General features: G+C 40.6%; 1 protein-coding gene across 1 annotated transcript in view; it reads left to right on the top strand.

Annotated features, from left to right (window-relative positions):
• mmp15b (matrix metallopeptidase 15b) overlaps positions 1–23,459 on the top strand; it is a 34,508-nt gene extending 11,049 nt beyond the window's left edge. The window contains exons 5-10 of the mRNA XM_008279193.1: positions 4,044–4,205; positions 6,188–6,384; positions 10,790–10,928; positions 14,199–14,349; positions 15,721–15,839; positions 17,034–23,459. Of these exons, the coding sequence (XP_008277415.1) occupies positions 4,044–4,205; positions 6,188–6,384; positions 10,790–10,928; positions 14,199–14,349; positions 15,721–15,839; positions 17,034–17,551 (1,286 nt within the window). The 3' untranslated portion in view covers positions 17,552–23,459. The remainder of the gene's footprint in view (positions 1–4,043; positions 4,206–6,187; positions 6,385–10,789; positions 10,929–14,198; positions 14,350–15,720; positions 15,840–17,033) is intronic.
• Positions 23,460–24,142: the final 683 nt, after the last annotated feature.

Genomic DNA, 24,142 nt, shown 5'->3' with positions numbered 1-24,142 from the left:
AAAGGAATTAGAAAGAATGATTTCCCAACATGCCAATCTACAGTAAACATTTTTCCCGAAAGGTTTTTGGGACTGTCCCAATTGGTGGGTGGATGGTTAGCTGCTCAAGTTGAGTTGTTGTGTAACATTTTTGTGCCACAGCCACACAAATAGCCGATTGAGCTTTTCTAATGGTTTGGATATGGCAAGTTATGTGGTTAATATTCTGGTGGAAATGTTCTGGTGAGTAGTTTCCGTTTTTAGCAAATGAGCAGTTTGCAGCACTGGAGTCAAGTCATGTTGTGCAGGTTGCAATGTATCAATATAGTCGATTACAAACAGCTGTCCACCTTCCTTTCTTCTACACATAACAGTTGGCATTATTCAACTACCGACATCATCTCTCATTTGTCAGGCTCTGTTATTCCACTTACCTTGGTAAAACTTTAATGTGTGCATTTGGTTAACGATACACAGTCTTTTTCCCAACTGCACGTCATTAAAGTTCTCAAATTTATCCTCATTTTTTTTTAAAGAACTTTGCACTGATTTACACTAATCCACTAAATCAATTCATCATGATCTGTACAAGCAGCAGTAGGCACACACAAAATATTTGTACAGTCGTCCTCAAATGTATTCATACCGTTCCAATAAAGAAAAGGCAAAATTCACAATAGTCCCTCAAATAACTAGAAACTGAAAAAAGTTTGCTAAATTCTAATTTAATAAAATAACAAAACTTTCCCGGACAAAGTAGAGCACTTTGCTGATAGGCAGTGGGCCAAAATCAAAAATACCTGTCAACAGGTGTAGAAGTCTGATTGAGAGTTACAGAAAACACTTGATTGCAGTGATTGGCTCAAAGAGTTGTTCAACAAAAAAATTAGTGTACGGGTCCCATCACGCTTGTTTTTTTTTTTTTTTGTTAAAAAAAATATTTATGTTGGGGCACTGCTATAGCTCACCTGGTTGAGCTGGCGTCCCATGTATAGGGCTACAGTCCCTAGGTCATGAGTTCGAATCCCACTCGTGGCCCTTTCCCACACATCCTTCCCCCATTCTTCTCCCCTACTTTCCTGTCTCTCTCTCACTGCACTATCCAATAAAGGCACAAAGGCCAAAAAAAAAAACGTAAAAAAAGAATATATATATATATATATACAGTGTATATATATATATATATATTTCTGTTGGACCACAAGTCAAACACAATGTCATGATTTTCATTAAATTTTTATTTATTATTACTTTTGTCAGCTTATTTCAGTGACAGCTGTTCTTTTCCTTCTTTAATGGGAGGGTATGAATACATTTGAAGACAACTGTACTTATGACACAAATTTTGTAAAATCATTTCCTAAACCTAACCCCTTCCCTCAATGCTTCTTGCTCAACAGTTAGACTTTAGTTAAGATAAACCCTACAGCTCTACAACACAAAGCTAATCACATGCTGAAGAGAAGATTGAATGAATATGTTCACTTTTAGGGCTACACAGTGGCTCGGTTGTTACCACTGTCCCCTCACAGCTAGAAGATCCCTGGTTCTCGTCCCAGGACACCTGGGATCTTTCTGTGGGAAGTTTGCATGTTCTCACTGTGCAGCGTGGGCTCTCACCGGGTTTTCCGGCTTCCTCCTACAGTCCAAAAACATGCTGAGGTTAATTGGTGATTCTAAATTGTCCGTAGGTGTGAATGTGAGTGTGCTTGTTTGTCTCTCCCTGTGATAGACAGGTGACCTGTCCAGGGTGTCCCCTGCCTTCACCCTGAGTTGGCTGCGATAGCCCCCCCACAACCCTATAGATAATGGATGTATGTTCACTTTTAAGAATCTTTGTTCTTAGAGGTCCTCTTCTTACTGTGCACTCATTAAACCTGCCAAGCGGGCTTTCCTACCCTGTTATCTACACAGCTGACAGCTATGCTTTGTGTGTGCATGTATGAGTGTGTGTATGTGTGTGCGTATGTCTGTATCCGTGTGATCAGCTGTGTGTGGGATGTGTTGCAGGACAGATCTCAGGGATGGTTGAATGCCACAGTAAGTGGGAGTGTGTTCCACTTGGGGAGATCTGGAGACTAGTCCCTTTGTTGCACCACGCTACTTACACAGCTTAAAAGCAAAGTACAACCAAATTACAAGCTGGTCTTGACTTTACTTCGACACATGTCTAACTAGTCAAACTTTTTACTGACGCTGACCCTATATTTAGTAAAATATAAATGTTGTTAATTTAAGTGCTGACATAGATGCGGCGCGGCCGTGTATTTGGACTGACGACCAGAGGGGCCGGGTAGAACTGAACTGAGTCAATATAAGGGCATTCCTTCAGAACTGCCATTGTTTATAAGCTGTGGAGTTGTATAAACTAAAAACTTGGAGAGCCGAATTCAGGCCTCAGTAAGCAGCTTTCCTCCTGTCCTCGAAACAAAAATGGTCCTGACCTCCGACCTTCTTTTGAATGGCGCCAAACTAAAACATTAAACATTCAAATGATGGCAGTTAATGGTAAAAGCACAAATCCATTTCATCCATTCTTTGCAGTTTTTGTGTTGTTGCTCCCTATCCTTGACCTCAATTTTGGGTGAAAAACTATTCTACTGGGGTAAAGGTTTTTGGTGTAAAACACGTGACGCACAATGTGATTAATCAACCTTTCTGGCCCAGATGGTTACACAACAGCAGCTGTTACACTTTATCCAAATAGCTCAAAAACACCTTACACAAAAACACGGAACACTGTAGGCCAGTAGCATTATAAGGTCAGAAGCTTTTGTGGTCAGATGAGACTGATGTGAGCAAGTTTCTGGCAAAAGATAGGACAAGCTTGGAAATTCCATTTGGTTAGCAGAGGTGCTGCTTTAGTCAGCCTTTTCTATGCTGGAAGTCCCCTGTTGCTGATGAATAGGTTGTGAGATGGGGTAAACAAATACACAATGAGTTTAAAGAGCACATCACTGACAAAAAATGGTTGTGTGTGTGTGTGTGTGTGTGTGTGTGTGTGTGTGTGTGTGTGTGTGTGCGTGCGTGTGTGTGTGTGTGTAGGATAGTCAGCAATAGATGCACTGGCTGAACTTCTAACTGTGCTAAGATGTTTGAAGTTTACTCTTGGTTGTCACGGTTACCTTCAAAAGGTCTCTTTATCTGCTCTGAGTTCTCACTCTCTTCATTCATTCTCAGCTATCTCTAGTGCTCTGTCTTTCCCTCTGCTGTTTTCTCCCCAGGAGTGTTAGCTGCAGCTTAGCACACCATGAGGACATTCATGTGACTCTGAAATTATAGATGGTGGGGGAGATGAACTGTGTGTGTCCTTGTGTGTGTTTCAAAGAGGAGATTAGGAGATGCTCAAGGACAGGCATCTCAGGCTTCTCCCTTTCTCTTGCATGCACAGCAGTGACATCACCGAGTGCCCCAACAGCATGATGTAAGTGGCACAAATCTGACCAATCCGTATGGCCCTTCCTGGGGCAGACAAAATTGCAAGCAAGTTCAAAGTTCACTCAGGCCAGGGCCCTGGGTGCCACAACAACAAAGAGGCACTGAGTGAGGGGAAATATCCAGCTGTGTGCTGGCTTCACTACACAGATGAACTTAAAGGAATATGCTAGTCAAATCTAAACCTGGTCTGCTGTGGTTTTACTTTCTTTAAAAAAAATCTCCAAATACTCCTTTGTGTTGAGAGGAAGTTGATGCAGTGATCAGTGTGTCACAGCTGTGTTGTTGCCCTGTCATTGTACAATTGTTGCAGTGGCAGTGGACAGCATGCCTTGACTGAAGTGAGAGGGATGTGTATTGATTCGTATCAGCAATCATTAGCATGACTGTGGGTGATGTATGTGTCATCTGTGACCACATTTTGTTGTTGACTTCACAACTAGGAGAAAAGAATGAATTGTATAGTCATATAACACACATGCCAATGTGTGTTATATATGTAGAAGCACTTTTTGTCCTTTATGTGTAAGATATCTGTAACTCCAGAGAGACTGATGTAGCCTTTCTCATTCTGTACAAAGTCAGATACCCCCTGCTTAGTTCTCCTAATTTGTCTCAAATTCTTACAGGTAATGACCTCTTCCTGGTAGCAGTCCACGAGTTGGGACATGCCCTGGGTTTAGAACACTCCAACAACCCCCTGGCTATCATGGCTCCCTTTTATCAATGGATGGAGACGGAGGACTTCCAGTTGCCTGACGATGACCGGCGGGGCATACAACAGATCTATGGTAGGATGTTTTGCATGTTTTTTACAGACACCTTCTGGTGTCCAGTTGATTTTGAGGTCAATTTATGGTTTCTGAATCCAGCTGCACTGACTGATGTGGACATGTATGCGGTTCCATTCATATTATGCTCATAGTATACTCATATTCTTCATACAATTTATGCCTTAACTGCATATATGTGTAATTTTTCTTTTTTTTTTGGAGGTTGATATTTTTTGTACTTTGATATTTATTTATCTATTACCTTTTATGTATCTTTTTATTCTTTTTTTATTTCACTCTTTTTATTGTTATTATTATTATTATATTTCTATCTTTATTCTTGGGCAGGAAACGTGCATGTATCAAGAAAAAATTTCCTCTCGGGAATAAATAAAGTATTTCTGATTCTGATTACAATGGTTACATTTCAGTTTGCAATGCAGATACTTTGGCCATAACATCAAACATGGAAAAACACACAGGCTCCAGTTGCTGTTTCTGAAAGGCTATCTGTGACTTTTTACAGGACGTAGAAGGTAGTTACACAGTCGTCCTCAAATTTATTCATACCCTCCCATTAAAGAAGGAAAAAAAACAGCTGTCACTGAAATAAGTTGAAATTGACAAAAGTAATAATAAATAATTTAATGAAAATCATGACATTGCTTTTGAATTGTGGTTCAACAGAAATACAAAAAAAAAACAACAACAAAAAAACAACAAGCAAACAAGCATTATGGGACCTGTAACTAATATTTTGTTGAACAACCCTTTGAGCTTTTTTAAATTGTTCTTTTCAACCACAATTCAAAAGCAATGTCGTATTTCACAAAATTATAATTTAGCAATTTTTTATTTATTGTTACTTTTTTCAGTTTCTAGTTATTTGAGCGACTATTGTGAATTTGTCTTTTCTTTAATGAAAGGGTATGAATACATTTGAGGACGACTATAGATTCCACTTATAGTAGCATGTTGATGATGAATGCTGAAGTGTGCTACATGCTATTGAATAATCTGGTGCTGAGGTTTGCTCGTGCATTGTGGTTGGAAACCATCAATGAAAAGCATGCTCCATTCTAAAGCACCTCCAAAGTGCTGCAGTGGCTACTTCAATTACAACTCTTTAATTGATGAATTATAAATGTTTGAAAAAGGGCTGATCTCTCAACAAGCATTCATTGTAAACCTAAAACATCCAGTAGTTGTTTTACAGTGGATTTTGTGCCATGGTATTTCTCAGTGGAAACAGTGACTTCTAGGCTGCCAAATTAGACTCAAAAGAGGTGTAACATTTTAATTAATGAGATTTAGAAGTGCAGATATTTTTTATTTTTTGAATAATGCAAAAGTAGTTGTTTCCTGTTAATCAACACCTGCGTCTAAACTGAGAAAATCCCCGTTATAGTCGCTTAAGGCCCCAGTAGATGTCTTGTTGACTAACAGCCGTAAACCCAATACTATTAATTAACACTCATGTTAAGATCAGAAGAAGCAGCCAATTTTCTCTGGAATCATCAAATGTTTATCAATACTTGAAACATAATGTGATCATTTGAACATTTAGTTATGGTTGATTGCATTCACTAAAATGTTTATAAATACCTTTGAGATTTTTCTGAATAGTAAAAGCAAATATTTAGTTGTTCTTGTTTTTGATATAACTCATGATTTAAGTTTCTGCCCAGTTTTAATTGACATGAGAAACCTGGTTCTTCATGTCAATGCATCACTATATCCATGTTTGTCATCATCATAGTCACTGCGTTCTGTACTAATGAAGACTGTTCGGCAACCTAAATAAGGTGCCACAGTATCCTGGTTTTTTATTAGAGTATTCCCTGTAACATGTGCAGGTTTCTGAAACCAATATAGGTTTTTTACATACACAGGACATAACTAGAAAGTGCCTAAAAAAGCCAATCCCAGCCAAAATACTTGGGTGTTCTTTCATCAGTTATCCACTTACTTTAACCCAATGTGTTTGTGAATCCCTGAAGGTCAGCCAGACGGCAGTCCCACCCAGGCCCTGCCCACAGTGACACCAATTCGCCCAGAGCCCAGGCCACCTCAGTCACCTCCTCGGCACCCTGACCGCCCAAGAACCACTGAAAGACCAGATCACTATGGACCCAACATCTGTGAAGGAAACTTTGACACAGTTGCTATGCTTCGAGGAGAAATGTTTGTCTTCAAGGTAATTGATTTAAGGATCAGGAAGTAGGAACATTTTGATTTAATTTATTAGAAATTCAGTCTGCTTCCAGCAGAGGAGCTGTCCTGCCAAGTTAACAGCATCAATAAATTAGTTATCCTTTTCAGGAGAATCACCTTGAGACAAATGGCGCGTGCATGGCCAACAGGGGGTTTGGTTTCAGTCAGGTCCTTGTAGATTGTAAACAAACAAGTTTGGTGGGTTTTTTTTTTTTTTTTTCTAAGATGAAGCACTGTTAAAAGGATGGAGGAGGGGGAGGGGTCAGGTGTTTGTCTGAAAGAGCCTGTGGACCTGCACAAAATCTTATGAAGGGCTGAAGCAGCACTGAACTATTTGCTGGGTTTTTACCTCTAACAGATTTCTCTTAAACTGTTTTATGAACTGGTTTTATTATTTATTATGTCTTATGTATTTGTTTTTAAGTGCAATCCATTACTGTGGCCATTTGTCATTATACATCTGCTACAGTATGTGTTTTCAGTAGTTGTGGTGGTAACAGTGACTGGTCAGTGTCAGTAATTCAAAAGACAATGTGGTCATCTCAGAGCTGAGTTTACTGAAACTTCAGCAGCAAATATGCCTCCATGTCCTCCCGTGGATTTTAGCCTCTTCTGGATTGGTTTTGTGATAGTTTATATAAAATCCAGCTCTACAAAGGCGAGCAATGATGTGTCTCAGCGGGCGAGGTCACAGGAGGTGCTCAGTGTTGATAGCACTGAACAGTGAAGAGGTTTGCAGATATTAGACTGAGCTGGACAGAGAACACCCAGACTTGACAGTAAAGGAGCCAAAGTTTCACTTCCACAAATGTTGCCATTATGTCTGAAATTTTGACATCTGACAATGAACTTGAGCAGTAGTAGCAGCTGAACAATATCAAACTATCAAACACATCTTTCACTGAAACCCAAGTAATACATGTATCGGTGAGAAATCTAAAACTGTTTTGGTTATAGATCTAAAAGACAATTATGCAAATGATTGTGCAAAGCAGTATGTCAACAGTTGTAAGACATTACTATTGGGCTTTTTGTTTGCTTTTTTGTTTGAATGGTTTAAAAGGTCTCTTCTAGAGCACAGACCTGACCTTCAAAGTAAACAGATCAGTCTATGAATGTCTTCTATCTTCAGCTGTAAGTGTGTTTGACACTGACCAGACGCTACAAGATCTGACATCCAGCTGACTGGACATATGCTTGCACATGGTCAAACAGTTATATCTGTGCTCCTGGGTTTCATTTCAGCTTGTAAATCTGTGCTCCTGGGTTTCATCCAGAGTGACAAAACAAGACTGGACAGCATTAATCAGTTTCTCCAAGTTAACCAACTGATTGCCTGCCAGTGGTTCTTAAAATACAGATGAGCTGATCTAAGTGAACACAGACAAATAGCAAATATTGTTCATTTTAGTTATATGTAACAGCAGATTATAAACTTAGTTCACACATTCATACTCTGTGGTGATGTTTCATCTAGTGCCAACATCAGGTGAAAATCTGAACTTGTCCAATATTATGTGCTGACTAACATAGGTAACCAGACTAAACTACAACATGGTTAACATTAAACCTTTCATTTAAAGTATGTCCAGCATGTTGATAATGTAAGCGAGTTCGCATTTTGTTCAAAGCCCTGCTGAGCTGAAATCCAGTCACACAAAGCCCCTGTGACTACTGTGATAGCTGCAGTATGTATCAGCACATGTACAGTTGCATTAATGTTGATTTAATCGTAAGCCTTTCAAATACTATGCATAGAGGAGAGAAACAGGTCAAAGGGTGTAGATGCTTTCATGTCATCTTTTACCTCTTGATAGTCTTATAGTGAGAGAGTATGTCAGAAGGAGACAGACTGACAGGTGACATGCACACTTCAGGTATCATTATCACATGATGTTATCCAGCAGTACTAACTGGTAGTCGTCCATATGTTGTATCATCATCTAGAACTTGGCTTAAGGTGAACATTACCGTGCTGTTCACTTTTAAATAATCCTCATGCTAGTTTGTAATTGATTCCTCTAGTGTGATGCCTTACTGTTTCCAAGTGTTCGTTATTACTGGTTGTTCTTCTCTGCTAATAAATATTTTATGTTATATATTGCATGAGGGGGAGCTATCAGTAGCACATCAGTAACACTCTGTTCTCCATGCAGTCCTGTCGAGAAAAAAGGGGCTGTCACTCTGCAGAGAAAGTTCCTTTTGTGCGCTTTGCCGCATAAGTCTGGACATAAAGACAGCCAACAGAGCATACTGAGCTGTACTTAATATTGAAACTCCCACTCTGAGACCTGGTCCGTTCTGCTGAGGACTAGTGTGGTCATTTCAGTCCTAATCTGAGACAATGTAAGCTGTCAGACCACACAAATCAGAGAGCATCCAGTTCAGTCATGTTCTGTTTTGTTACCTCTCCCTAACACACCTACAGTCTGTTCCATTCCATACTATGCCGCGCCGTCCTGTCTGCCAGAGTGTCCTGCTTGAAGGACAAAGCTCGATGAGCTTGCCAGAAAGAAGCAGCACTGAGCATTTTACTGTTACAATATCCAGGACAAGTAGGGGCACTGACTCGCCACTTCTAATAAAAATAAAGGATTCTTCTAGTGACAATTGTGTACCCGATGTGTACACAGTGTATAGAGTAGTGTAGTAGTGTCATTCGGTGCTTGGACAAATATGTGCTAATGGTCATTTCTCTGGTTTTGTGCTGCTGACTTGACACAGTTCTTATGAAAAAAAGTTATCTGGAAGCGGACTGTCACAACACTGAGAGTGCAACAAGAGGACATGATAAAACCATCAGAGCGGACACTGACTATTATTAGCCAGCTAGTGTTCTGCTATTGTTAGTTTATTGTACGTTCTGGCCTAGTTATGCTGCAGAGTCCAGTCAGCTTGGCACAATGAAAAAGAAGCTTTACAACAGTACTATCTGACATCAGTTGGATAAATAGTTAAATTCAGCTGACGTATGAGAAGTGACTTAATACCTTTTTCTTAATGCAGCCATCTGTATCCTTTTCACACTTCATGTTCTTATTGGAATAAATGTTTTAAAGGGTGTAGAATGACATACGAAGTCAGTTGGTTTCTCTGTCAACTCTGACATTTTAGTTTTGGGTTTACTGTATTTCAATGGTCTTTAGTGTCAGATAGAAATTGAAAAAGACAGAAGAAAAGAGAAACGTTTATTTATTTTTTCAAAGGATTAACTAACAAGACAAGAATCTATTACACTTAATTAGTTCCCCCAAACTATAACAATACATAATACAAGCACATGCAACACAACAGGACTTCACAGAGCAGTAATAGAAAACCTTCCTTGCATTTCTGCTCCATGTGCAACTGCCCACCACTTGCTTCCTCATCGGGTATACTTTTGAGACTTTGGAAGCTTTGCGGGGTGTCTTTTGATTGGTTATGTAAGCAATGTAGTACATTTCAGCACTCACATTATAAAGGGGTCATTGTTAACATCATTCAAGAACTGAAACATGCTACAGCAGGTGATTTATTTAGGTCAGAGGGGAAGAGACAGGCTGCAAATTCTGGGTGTTGAAAGTGACCAATCAAAGGAGCGACAATATCAGACACTGTTAATTCTCAAAAGTCAAACTGACAAGTAGGAAAATCTTGAGCAGTTGTAGGTGCATTAGGGGGTTGAGCTTATGCTTGTCACATCCTCGTGCTTGTGAGGCTACGTTTGTGCATGTAGAGAAGAAACACTCCTTCGTGACGATGGTTTTTGGCTTGTGCATATTGATCTGTGCAATCATATCTTGTATGTACGAGATGTGTCAAGTTTTCCCCTTCAAAGTAATCCCCCTGGAGTCTAACACACTTTCCCAGCCTTCTCTGCCATGTCGTCATGCACTCCTGGAAGGATTCTTCCAAGATCCTCCACAGCTCCGTCGTCACAGCCATCTTGATGTTGTTCACATCTTTAAAACAGGTCCCCTTGATGACCCCCTTAAGCGTGGGGAAGAGGAAAAAATCGGAGCCAGGTGGAATGAGTAGGGAGGTTGCTCCAGCAGGGCGATGTTGTCCTCAACCAGGAACTGCTAGATGCTCAGGGCATTGTGAGCAGGCGCGTTGTCATTGTGAAGCAGCCACGACTTGTCCTGCTACAACTTGAGCCTCTTCTTGCGCACTGAACGATGGAAACGCCGCAGGATCTCTTTGTAGATGTGTTGGTTGATCGTCTGAAGGGGAAAACTCGTACTTTGTAGTTTGGATTTGAAATATATCTTTTGTGACACCAGTCCTGGAGCTTTTCTGACACACCTTGTATGCCTGTTTTATATGTTTGTTTTGTAAAGACTAATTAAATGCCATAAGAAACCAATGCCCACTCAAAAACATATTTCTTAATGTTGTCTCCACAGGGCCGTTGGTTCTGGCGGGTACGTAGGAACAGGGTTCTAGATAACTACCCCATGCCCATCAGTCACTTCTGGAGGGGTCTGCCTGGAGACATAGATGCTGCCTATGAAAGACATGACGGCAGGTTCGTCTTCTTTAAAGGTAAGCAGCAGAAACTCAAACACACAGATGGATGCTGATTTTCATTCATTCATATGCTATTCTACATCCATTATCTTCCTTGCAAGTATATCTGTACACTGTAACCAATAGGGGAGTCCAATGGCATTATTGTCATTTACATGCCAATTACTGTGAAGGAAAGTTCATGGAATAGCTAGTAAGTGCTAGTAATTGTGCATTTTCTGTGCAATTTGAAATCATAAAAAAACTTTTTAATTACACAAACTCAATGATTTATTTAATTTTTGCTATTTTTGTGGCCTAATGGCTTGCCTTTTGTACCTGGTGGGGTTACCTCACACTTGCCCTAATATGCATACTTCTCTTGCCAGTCAACAGCAATGTCTTCAGTGCGCCTGTTCCAAATATCTTTTCTCTGGTATTATTTGCTGTTGCCTTTAGAGCATGACAGACTTTCAGTAGCAACAAAAACCTTTAGGACTATGTCTAGGTTTTAAATTAGGCCTTTAGCTGCCTTTTAGCATGAAGGAGAAAGACGTGAACTTTGTGTGACTGTAGTGTTTGCAGTGCTACAATAGCAACGAGTGACACTCGGGCTGGGCCATATCATACTGTGTACGGTAGTACCGGTGTAATGTTCGGGGATGATATGAAATTGAAATATCGTGATGAAATTTTAGTTAAACACGCATGTGCATTCCGTTCGTTTTTCCTAAAAGCTTGTCGGGTAGCAAGGTTTTCAGATTGTTAAGGGTCGGATCATTGAGTCACAACTGTATATTGCATTCTACATGAAAAGTATAAAACTGTTTTAGCACAACTTATTATTTATAATGCGAGTTGCTGAGAGCTGCTTGTCTTTAGCAACAGTGGATAAAGTTGTTGAATGAAAAAGGAAGAACTCCGCCTTTGATGCTATTTGATCTAGGGAGCTACAGGCTTTGGGGCAGCTTTTGATGATGAGGAGATTGATGTCATGAGCATATCTTTCAGTGTGACACTGGTCTAACAGCCATTAGCAATGGAAGAGCAAGACAAAAGAAGAAGTCAGGAAGGACTTCGAGTCCTGAGAGCACAAGACAAGGTGGAACATGCACAACAGTGACGTGTTTGTTACTAGGACTTTTAAATAAACCAGTCAAGTGAAGTTCTTTCTGTTACCCTGACGACAGCAGTCATTTCTCAATCTTGTGCTTGTGCTCCTGTATGAAACATCATCATTCATAACCCAAAAATGGTTCAACTGCCTAAATGTGCTTTTGTTCTTGGGCTTACTTTGGAAACTGACATGTGGTTTTGACTTTAAGTCTCCCAGCATGCATTTCACATCAGTCAGTGGGAATGGCACCTGCCACTGTGTCTAAAGCCCTTTTCAGATAAAGACCCTTTTCCCTTAATCTGAACGAGTTGGCTTCATGTCTAATGAGCACCCTGGGCATTTTTCATGACAGCAATGCTACCGAGTCAGACCTAGTGACGTTTCTGAATCACAAGTCTGAACTGTATGCAGTTGCATTACCAGATAGTCATGCAAAGCTTCCAGCTGTTTGTTGGAGTCTTTTCTCTGAGCAGCAATAATCAGCAGTTGGCCCATGTTAGCCTTTCCACACAAAGAAGGTTGTGTGCATTATATGCACAGATCAAAACAGCAGTAACCTCATTAATTTCCTATAATGTATCCGCGACATGTAGACAGGGTGGACCAGGATCAAACGTTTTGTCAAATTGTGTACTTCTGTTTACCTCAGACAGGTGAGCTGTCACACACAGTCGCAGTTTATTAGCTGCAGTTAAATCATTTGTTACATAATGGATTTGTATCCGGTCTTTTGTTTGTTAGTGCATTATTCTGCATGTCACTTGATTAATGTCTAATTTTACATATATGACAAGTGACGCGAATGTACTGTGGCTCTCTGTGTCACTTTCTTGGGCATCTCTCATTGAAGCCAGAAAAAAAATAACGTTAAAGCCACTTATGTCAAAAGGGCAGAACACCTTTAACACTTTAACAGACTGAGGAAGGAGAAGTGTCACCTATCCCACGTCTGAAAAAGGATTTTCTTATTGTCACTTCCTACTCCCTGCAGTGGTGTGCTTGGTGTTTCTTTATGGGGAGTCACACTTTTGTTGTAGTTTGGACACCAAATACCAACATAGTGTATGTTCTACACTGAATGTAACCCATTCCTTACACTTTGGCTTGGATCTTATCGTTATTTGGATTAGGGCAGATTTTTTACGGTGAAAAATATATTATATATATATTTGTGGTAAAATTTCCCAAGTTTTACAATGTAAGAAATGTCAAGTGAGAGAAGGCCAGTTAGGACAGCAAGTTAGCTCAGACTAACAGGCTTGTCTGTTTTTAACATGCAGCAAGCATAGCAACATGCAAGAATTTTTTTATCCAACTCAGCTCCATCGCTGTTGTATTACCAGGATCCACAGCAGTGTTTATATGAAGCGAGCCCAGCTGTAACACAAACAACACTATTTGTCCTTTTAGAAAACCAGCACAGAAAGATGGAAACAAAACCTTTGGTCATAGAAGCACTTTGACATGGACTTGGACAGCTTTGGAATAAGTCATGGGATTTTACATCAGAGCTGTGCAACACAGGAACCCTGGGAAGCATTGCATCAACCTCTTGTTCTCTCCAGATGCTGAATGTAGAGCTTTCATTTTAAACAAGGAGCAAACGGCTGTAGGTGGGTGGATGAATGGGTTGGTGGGGTTTTTTTTTTTGGAGGAGGGGGGCTGACTGAAGCCAAAAAGAGATGTAATGGAGGAACAGAGTCCCCCTGTCTGACACTGTGAAAAAACAATAAAACCTTCCCTTCAGCGAGAAGTCTGTTTTAGCCTGACATGAGACAAGCCGCTCGTAATGGATGATTACAAGCCAAACCCAAACCCCATAGTCAACAATGTCGTACTCGCTTCTGCTGTGTTTTTTGATTGCTTGCCAGCAAATCATTATCGCATTCTTATAATTTACAAGTGCGTGTAAATGCTGGTTTGGATTCTGGGATTGTTCTTATCCAGAATTGCCAGCAAATGAAATGTGTGCACACAAGCACTTCTATTTCTGTCACACTGTGTCTGTGTACATAAATTCTTGAATGTGTATGATGTGGGTAAAGCCAAATGTATATGGCACACAGACTTTGATTGTGTGTGTTAACACTTTCCAGAGTCCATACATGTTATGAGTGGGAGTGGACAGGGAATGTCCCAATGTATGCATCAAAAAGAATCACTGAGCAATTTTCCTTTCCTCTCCTCAGGAAACAGATTCTGGCTTTTCAGGGAGGCTAACCTGGAACCAGGATATCCACTTGAGCTGGTTGATTATGGTCAAGATATTCCCTACGACAGAATAGACACAGCCATCTGGTGGGAGCCATCCGGCTACACTTACTTCTTTCAAGGAGACTGGTAAGACTGGTAGACCACAGCACATCAGCTTCCCATTAAAACACTATTATTCATCTGCTACCCAGTATATTAGTATATTTTGTATTAGTTTGTCAATAGTTTTGAGAGTGTTGGGACAGCCTTTTGCAGACCCAGCTTGAGCTCACCTTCTCTTTGGATAAACACTGACTGCTTATTTCAATCGAGTTGTGCACATGAAAAACTGAAATGGACATATGAACCAAATGGGCTGTTTAGGTTATTCATATTTGGACTGATGTTGTATAGATTTCCATCATTGGGTCAAATTTTTTGGTTTTATGGCCAAATTCCTGCAGAAGTAACGGCATTCTATCTCTCTCTATTTCCTCAGCTGGAATATGTATGCTATGTGAAATTAAGATTTGTAATTCTAAAATGTTACATATATTAGCTCAAAGTCCAGCTTGCACATAGACTGTAAGAAAAAGAGGGACGTAGTGACCACAATGTTGCCCATTGAGTTGTGCACAACTGTTGTGGACAAAGTTAAATTTGGCATTTGGTTGTGGTCATCTTGGTCTTTTGAAAGTTGACATTATGAGCAAAGGCTGAACAGAAGGCTGACTGGAGAACGTGACAACACTATGCACAATCATCACAAAGTAGAACCGCCCTAATCGCCTATTTTATTTTAAATGGGGCCATAATTTACAAAATGAACATTATGCTGTATTCAATAGTTTCTAGCAGTAGTGATTGACACCATAAACTTATGAGGAAAATGTTTACTGTAGTGACAGATGAGACAGAAGTGCAGGTATTTTCTCACAGACTTCTATATAAGAGAAGTTGCCCACTTCTGGCTTAATTTAAAGCACTGTGTTCCATGTTGGCTTCACTTTACAGAACTGGAGACGACATCAGTCTTTTATATAAAGTGTGTGTGCACTCATTAACTAGCCTAGTTGTTGACTCTTTACACAGTGTCTATTTAGAATGGGTTTTGGCTGTTTTTTTCAGTCATCTTTTTTTATTTCCATATATAGACTTCTTAATTTATGTTAGGAATTTCCACTTCCTCATGTGTATTAAGCTGTAGCGGAGGAAAAAAAGAAGCTTTAATTGAACAGTTGTTGGTTAAAAAGTTATAAAGATTTATGAACATATTAAACATCCTTTGCACTTCTGTAGAACGCAAACATGAAGGTAACATATGTATACAAATACTCACAGACAAATAGCAGCACTGTAGATCTGCAAACCCCATAAGCCCTCACTAAGCGTAGTCCAATTGACCGACTGGCTTTAGGCCTGTTTGTGTATTTATACTCAAAAGAGATTTGAATGTTCTTTTTCTTGTTTAGACAGTTGATAAACAAGAGCAACCATCTTCTCCGCTGCTGTCTGCAGGTACTGGCGCTTCAACGAGCAGTCACGCTCAGCTGACAGAGGCTACCCAAAGCCAATCAACGTTTGGGGATCGTCAGTGCCCTCTTCTCCCAAGGGGGCCTTTCTCAGCGATGATGGCGGTAAGCTGAGACAAGGAGAGTGGTTTCTGTGTATGTTTGTGTGTGAGAAAAGGCAAAGAGGGTCAATGGCAGACAGAGACACGCCTGAACCAATGAATCAGGGTGTGGTCATTAAATCGTGAGGAGGGAGAGGGGATGGCATGTGTGCATTTATGTCTGGAGGGAAATAAATTTGACCTGACATGTGAAGTGCTTTTTGTTCTACTGTGCTTGGTTGGAGTGAGACTGAGAGCAGTGATCTGGTTGGTAAACAGAATCCTTATTAAAGACAGATCACATCTTGACATTCAGGCAAAAAATATTTTTGAGACACTCAATTTTGAGTAAAATGTTTAAGTTAATTACGGAACAATTTATTGCTTACTATCACCTCTAAAAATTACAGCTTTTGTTGTTTATTCAACTTATTATTATAGAAGTAGTGGCAATCATCTCACGTACTTTAAGACTTGGCAAGATTTTCTGAATATCAAACTACTGACGCTCTGAACCCCAAACAGAATCTAGGTAATATTTCACTGGCATGTATAGTCCAGCACCTCTAAAACAGCCCAATCATGGCTAGAAATAGCGGTAACTCAAAAAATCTCTTTTGTGTGGTCATAATGCCATAAATCCTAAAAATATAAAAGCTGAATGTTTCTTAAAATTATTTTACAAAAAATTACAAATTCCGGAATCACTATGGAAAACATTTTGTGCTCACTAGTGTCACTAATGCTGGTGAAAAAAATGGTGAATCTACTTACTGTAGATATTTTACTACTTACATTTTTTGTTTATTTTTATATTGTGAATTTTTCTTGTGTCTGTTGTGTCTTAATCACAAATCACTACTCAGTTGTGCCGCCGAGGACAGAATTTACATTTTTTGTACAGTTTACTTTTGTCACATTTTTCAATGAGAAAAGTGCTTTTGATGAAAATCACAATATTTGGCTTAGATTTGGTTGTTTTTACCAATGAAACTGAAAGTCACACACAATTAGTTCAAGGACCATTGGAAAGTTTAAAATACAATATTTCTTCCTTGTTTTACAGTTTTCTGCTGTGAGCAGTAGTGTAATTTTGGCGATTTTATAAAATAACATGCCTTTCAACCCACTAGCAGGTCATTGAGGCTTATTCAGTTAGATTGTCTGTTTTCATGTTGTTATGTTGGCTTACGAGTTCTGCTCTGTTTGCATATTTCAGCGTACACCTTCTTCTATAAGGGTTCCAAGTACTGGAAGTTTGACAACCACCGCATGAAGAGCGAACCAGGGTACCCCAAGTCCATCCTGAGAGACTTCATGGGCTGTAGCGTTGACCTGGATCCTGACAGAGACACGGACACGGACTCAGGACGCAAATACCCAGATGTAAACCGTCCACCGTTCAATCCAGACGTAGGACGTGACAGTGACAAAGGCAAAGACAGGGATGGAGCAGATCGTGGAGGTACGGACAAAGACACGGGCAAAGGCTCAGACAACGACAAAGACGAAGAAGACTATCGCGAAGGTCGTGAGGAAGACACCAATGAGGTGGATGTGGTGCTGAAGGTGGATGACAGCGAGGAGCGGACCATGAACATCCTGATGGTAACAATCCCTCTGGTCCTGGTGCTGTGCATCCTGGGACTCATCTATGCCATCATCAACACCCTGCAAAGTAAAGGGGCCCCGCGGCTGCTGGTGCACTGCAAACGCTCGCTGCAGGACTGGGTCTGACCTCTGACATTAGGGGGCACTGAACTTTGAACTTGAATTGAACCTTAGATACCCCCACCTCTTCTAATCCAACCCTCCTCCCAGTGATCCATCTGTCTCAAGTGTCTGTGCTCAGTGGCTCCTGCAACTCGTAGTACATGTGGTAGTAGATCCATGCAAATACTGTACTGCACACACACGCATACACACACACCACCCTAACCTCCTCCTGTCTCCCATGGTGCTCTACAATGCGGTGACTGTAGTCTATTTATATGAGAGAAGTTTGCACAGTTTTTTTTTTTTCATTATGTTTTTATTTTGGGTCTTTTTGTGTGACTTTTTGTTGTTGTTGTTATAATTATTATTTCTAAACCAGGAAGACAATTCTATTCTCTTTTCAGTGTCTGCCCCGCCTTCCTCCTTCCCCTAATCTCAGTAGGGGCATTTTCCTCACTGATAACTTGACATCTGTTTATGCTATCTCAGTTACCACAAAAGAAAGAAATGCAAAGAATTACAAAAGATTTGTAGACAGACCTCCGTGCTTTAATTAAGGTTCAATTGCGTTCTTTCTTTTCCCTCATCATCTTCATCGTGCCCCTTTTCTTTCCTTTTCTGTGCAGTATAATATGTCAGGGCTGGATGGTAGCTTGGAGAGAAACTGGATTTGGTCAGACATTATAGTTTAGACTCAAGAGGTATTTTGAGACCTGCCATTAGCTGAGATAATGTTCTTCTTTGACTCTCAAAGATAGTGATTTGGCTGTGATTGTAACTCTGAAGGTTGATCAAGAGTTCTGTTAGTCAAATGAGAGGTGCCTCAGTTTCAAAGGATTATTGCAACTTCAATTCTATTTTTGCTGTTTTATTCACTTGTCAATGGTAGTAATCGCCGTACATCTGCCATATTAAGTGCTGAAATCGGGATATCTTTGGATGTTCTAAAAAAAATGCTAATTATACAAACTTTAAAACAAACCCCAAGCTGGCCAAAATAAAATGAAGGCAGACAGTGAAATTATTACATATTACAGTTTCTTGTCACTATAAACCGTCTTATAGACCAGTTTTCTCGTTCCAGAAACACATGGCTTTTGCATGCAATTATGATTACTTCTATTGAGTGTTAATTTTTGGTTTTAGCTTACAACAAAGTTAGAATCTAACTGTCTGTTTGACGAACTAGTCTGACATTAAGCCATGACTTGTGGATACAAATGGACAGCTGCAGACACCACGAACATGTAGTTGTTGCTATCAGTTTCCTTTTCCAGTTCACTTGGAGTCCACTTGGACTGTCCATGTATTTCATGCACGAACACTACTGCCAGGCATGCACCCTATTGCACCTGGGGCATAGTTACGACACAGTCCCTAGCAGACTCTGGGAGAAGAAGTTTATGTGATGCTGATCACAACACTGGTCTCATTGGAAAAACAGTTCACATTTCGTGGATGGTGAGATGACAAGAACAGTACCACTGTCATGTCTCAATGCAAAATAGGAAGCTACAAACCAAATTTTGCTGATGAACACGTCATATGTTTTTTGTTTAGGGCCAGTGTTAGATTTTATGTACACAAGGGTCTTCTAGGGTTTGCGTGACGTTCATCATCTGCCTCATGAGATTTCATGCGGACCCCTCCACAAGATGCCCTTGGGCAGCCCAAAAATTGGGGTCCACACAGCTTATGCTACCAGGGCAGTAGTGTTCATACATGAAATCCACAGACGGAATCCAACCTATTTAGCATGGATGGTCCTCCCAACGTAAAATGTAATATGTTAACAACTATGGTTTCACTGGGGTCCGCAGCTGTCTGTGTTCACATCTGCAAAGGAATAAGTGTGTTTCTCTTACTGTGACTGGTCATGTTTCCTCCTCCATCAGGCTTTGTTGTGGAAGTTTTACCATAATCCCAGATACGGTGTCAGGAATTATTATGATGATTATGTTATTTACAGGACAAATGATGGCTATGAAAGTAAGACCCAAGTTGTAACAAATTGTAATTATCCTCTAAGTTCAGATCACTACTGCCTTATTTTCTGTCTTTATTTTGTGTTTGCACAGTTAGACAACAGGTCTACCTTCTTTCTTTTCTTTGTTGGGAAACTTTTTAAAGACCTTTGTGGTTGAAAGGTTAAACAGACTTTAAAGGGGACCTTTTTCCTTTGCTTTCAATTACGAGGCTAATTCTCAGAGTGCCTCTTTTCTGTCAACTCCAAGACCTTTTCTTTATGCTGCAGAGGAGACAGACTAATGGTTAACGTAACAATTTAGCTCAGTGTGAAGAGAAGGAGCATTCATTGCGTCTGCACATGTGAGACATAAAACAAGGCAGAAACTAAGCCAAACCATGGCCTTTCACTTCAGGCAGGATGTAACACCACAAATGCAACACAGCAGTCACAGAGGGCAGCTAATGTACCATGCAGTTTATAATGGGGTTTTTACTGCTAGTGTTTTTTAAAAGGACAATTTAAAAAAAAAACCCAAGTGATGACCTGTGGACTTGCTGCTGTGAAGATATCTGTAAGCACCAGGGTGGGCTCGGGCCATGAAGGCTCATGTGAGCGCAGACTAATCCTCTTCATTAAATAACAGCAGGTGTGTGCAAATGCTGTTAACCCCTGTGACCTCTTCTCTAAACTTTGAACTCCCCAAATCACAACATTTTCCACTCCCTTTTCATCTTACACGAACAAAGAAAGGATGAAGATGTGCAAAGAAATATCTTAACTACCCATAATACCAGTATAAAAGGAACATACTCTTTTTTTAAATTGTTGACAACCATTTTCAAATACATGCCTATATGTATTTTTCCAACCATTTATATCAACCATTGAAGTATATTTTCATTTGAAAACTAACTTTAAACGCAATCATAATGTAGCTCATGAAAGTCCGCTTCCTGATTTTTATATGGTGCGGAAATTAATAGAAACCATTGGATGTCATGGAACCATATATTGAAAATCTGTAAAATGATTACTACACTGTTGAATAGTACTAACGGGGCTAAAATGTGTAAGATTGAGGATGTTGTGCTGTGTAGCATCAGCGAAAAATGTGAAATTATTATCACTATTATTATTAGTATCATAAATTCAAGTCTGAAAAGCAGGTTAAAATGAGTATGAGTGAAAGGCTTTTGAAGTTTGACTTCAAATATAAATGGGAGGAAGGCTTATCTGAAGTAGCATTAAGAGAGGAGGGCTCAGCACACCCGGCTCAGGTTACACAGATGTGGACAGGGAGGGTGAGGAGAGTCTGAATTTCCTGCAGCTGAGACAAGGAAAGGGGGGAGGGGGGGAGAGGGAAGGAGGTTGACCTCGTCTCCCTGAACTTGCAAAGTTTGGATCTCAGGAATAAGGAGGGGTGGGAGGAAAAGGAGTATTGGCAACAGCCCATGTGACCCAAATTCTACTGCTAGCTCCACAACAGTGCTGCCCAAAGATAAAACTTCAGTTTACAGTAGGTGACAGACCTTTTTTAGGAAAGTGCTTATCCAGCCCAATTACATGTTTGAAAACCTGCATTTTGGTCGCATTTGAGGTTCATCTCAGTCCTCTGTGCCAGTCAGACTGAAGAATGAACACTACTTAGGGTTCCCACAAGGTGAAAACAGGCTGAAGTGAGACACCTATGCAGACAGAGTTAAAGTTAAATGGAACAGTGAAAGGAAGAGAAGGAAGCACAGACTCAGCCGTCACCAGTAGTCTGGAGATTGATCTGAGGCAGGTCGATAGCGGTTGCCAGGAAACGATGTCCATCGCTCACCTCCTCATCATCAGGGTTGTGTGTGTGTGTGGAGGGAGGGGGTTGGCGGACGCAGCTAATCAGTGTTAAAAGCACCCTCCTCTTCTCTGCTGTCCCCTGTCCTGTCTGCTCTTCCATTGGTCCTACAGGCACATCAGTAAGTACTCAGCGTCTGGACAGGCTCAGAAACTGCCGACTCATTGCACTAGACACAAAGTTATATATGGAGCTCTTCTTTATCAAACCTGCTTTTCGCTTCTGTAACAGCCAAACACAGAGCCACAGGGAGTTCAAAGCTAAAATGGCCACTTCAAAGTGGAAAAAGTCAAGTTTACCTGACTTTCCTTTCCTTGAAATCACTGTTTCAGCAGGTTTTCTAAGACAACACTGACGAGGACTGAGTTTAGTTCAGTCCATTGTCTCAGGACACTGAGCAGAGAAGAAATATTGAAAGGTTTGGAAAGAAATCTTTCAAGGCTGAGTGATGCATTTTTGTTTGTGCGTGCACCCGCGCGCGTGTGTGTGTGTGGAGGTGTTCAGTTAATCAGTTCTACTTGCCATAAGCGAGGCCTGTTTTCGGACTGTAAATCTCCCACACTCTCTATCCCCACCCCTCGGCATACTTAGCCCAGCCTTCTAAGCCCGAGGGGATCATAATAACAACAATGGCCTTCTCTCTCTTCCACTCTCTTCCTCCTCCCCCCTGTTTTCTCTCTCTCTCTCTCCCTAATAAATAGACACACAAACACATTATTGTCTCTCCCGACATCTAGTGTCACTCTGCAAAGTCAGTTTGTTCAGCAACTGTGGAGGGATTCACTTACAAAACACTGTACCTGTCAGGTTTTTTGGTTTGTTGAATGCGGCCTGGACAACAACATGCCGCATTCAAGGTTGCAAAGGAGGAAGTTCTTTTATGTTACAGCCTTGTTCATTTTGAAGTGCAGGACCTTGATGCAAAGTTTTCGTAAGGTTAGGACATGCTGAGCTTGTCTGAGCTTTCATCTCTCTCAGGATGTGTTTCTGTAAACACTGCATGCTAAGCCTTCCTCCCCCCCCTTTTTTTTAATGAGCATCTCTGTTAAAAGTCTCCCCAATCATTCAGAAAGTAGGTATTCTTGCAGCTGTGTCTGTCCTCCCAACACTATGTACTTTTTATCTTTTAGCTTCCCACTGTCACCGCGTATTCCTGCACTGCTAATAACTGCAAGCTTCAAAAAGTCATTGCATCAGCCCTGTGCGAAATCCCAAACTCTACCGGGATAAACCAGATCAATAAATAACAGACTGAAAAAGATCAAAGGAAGAAAAAAAAAATCTGTTGAACGTGACAGACTGTGTTCTGTTTCAGTTTCATTTGAGTCGATTTTGTGGCTTGCACTGACTCGAGCCCAAGGGATTGTGGGTTGTCCGGATGCTTCTCTCTTTTCCCAGAGTGCATCTCAAGTCGCTCACTGAGCTCCATCCACTCTGGAACCACGCATTTTAAATGGTCACTTGGCTAACTCGACCACTCGCCGTGGGATTGAAACAGAAAAAAATGGTTGATAAATGACTCTCAGTATCTGTGTCATCGCTCTGACCCGGACCAGTGCAGTGGATCAGCTCTCATTGTGCTTCAGACAGGCTTTGAAACTGTTTAGCAGCCAGCTTAGGAAAACTGTGTCCATCCACTAACTGCAGCTACAGTAGAGAGTAGATTTTGTTGGATTCAGTAATTCTGTACTGACCATCAGTAGTGGAACTCACACTAGATCCTTGTGACCTTCTGTCTTCATTACTGGCTGAGTAGTGGTTCAGTGATTTTCTGACAAAAGAACAAAAAAAACTCCCCTCATCCCTTCCTGGGATGAAGTGGAGGGGGAGAAAAAAGAAAGCAGTAGCCGATTAAAACATTTGAGGTTACTGTTTGTCTGATAATTTGTCTTATTTTGATTTTACTTTGTGCATTTTTTTCTCTCAAAACTTGATACATTTTTTTGTTAATAACATTCCAATTAGTTTTTGGATTGGTTGCTAGTGTGTGTTTTTGTTTTATTTTATTTTATTTTTTAGAAAATGTAAGATTTTATACATTTGTGTTGTGTGTTCACCTCTAGTTGAGTGTGTTAACAAGCCATGCTGGACATGTACACATTAAAAATTGCTTTGAAAATCTTCATAGTTGTGTTTGAAGCTTTTTGTGCAGTGCCTGCAGCAGCACAATAGAATAGAGGACTACAACTCTGCAAACACACAGCACACACACCCTCTGCTCTCTTCCTGTGGTGAGGTCACTGTCCATAGGGCCTTGCTTCCTGTCTCACACGGGACAGGCAGCACAACGGCATAATGGGCCGCAGGAGGCGGAGACACAGGGGTCTGGCAGATTGCCAGGAAATCACATGAGCAGGGAGGAAGCTGGCAAGCACTTTGTAGAGCCTATAAGAGAGCAAACAGGCAATGGTGTCATCACACTGAGAGGAAATTCATTGTTCACAGCAGCAAATGGCCTTTGGGATGGATTTTGTGCAAACACCAGAATTACAAAACACAGACTGATGGCAGACTGAGATGTCTATATGACTACAGTCAGATGTTTCCAAGACTGAAAATAAAGTGAGATCTACTCATATCCCCTTACAGGTGTAATTACCCAGAATGCATGACAAATCATGCAGTTGTTCTTTCGTCTTGATTTAACTCCTCAGATCAATAATTCTACCTCTGAAGTCTAGCTCGGGGCTGTAGTATCTCTGTAGAAATAAAAGGATACCAAGAAGAAGCCAAAACATTGCAGGAACATGTCGTTAAGGGGCGACAGCGATGTGTTTGTCCGGAACATAGTTTCCAAGTGAAAGAT

Source organism: Stegastes partitus, unplaced genomic scaffold (assembly GCF_000690725.1).
Source record: "Stegastes partitus isolate 25-593 unplaced genomic scaffold, Stegastes_partitus-1.0.2 Scaffold147, whole genome shotgun sequence".
Taxonomy (NCBI): domain Eukaryota; kingdom Metazoa; phylum Chordata; class Actinopteri; family Pomacentridae; genus Stegastes; species Stegastes partitus.
This window is presented reverse-complemented; position numbering and strand designations above follow the sequence as displayed.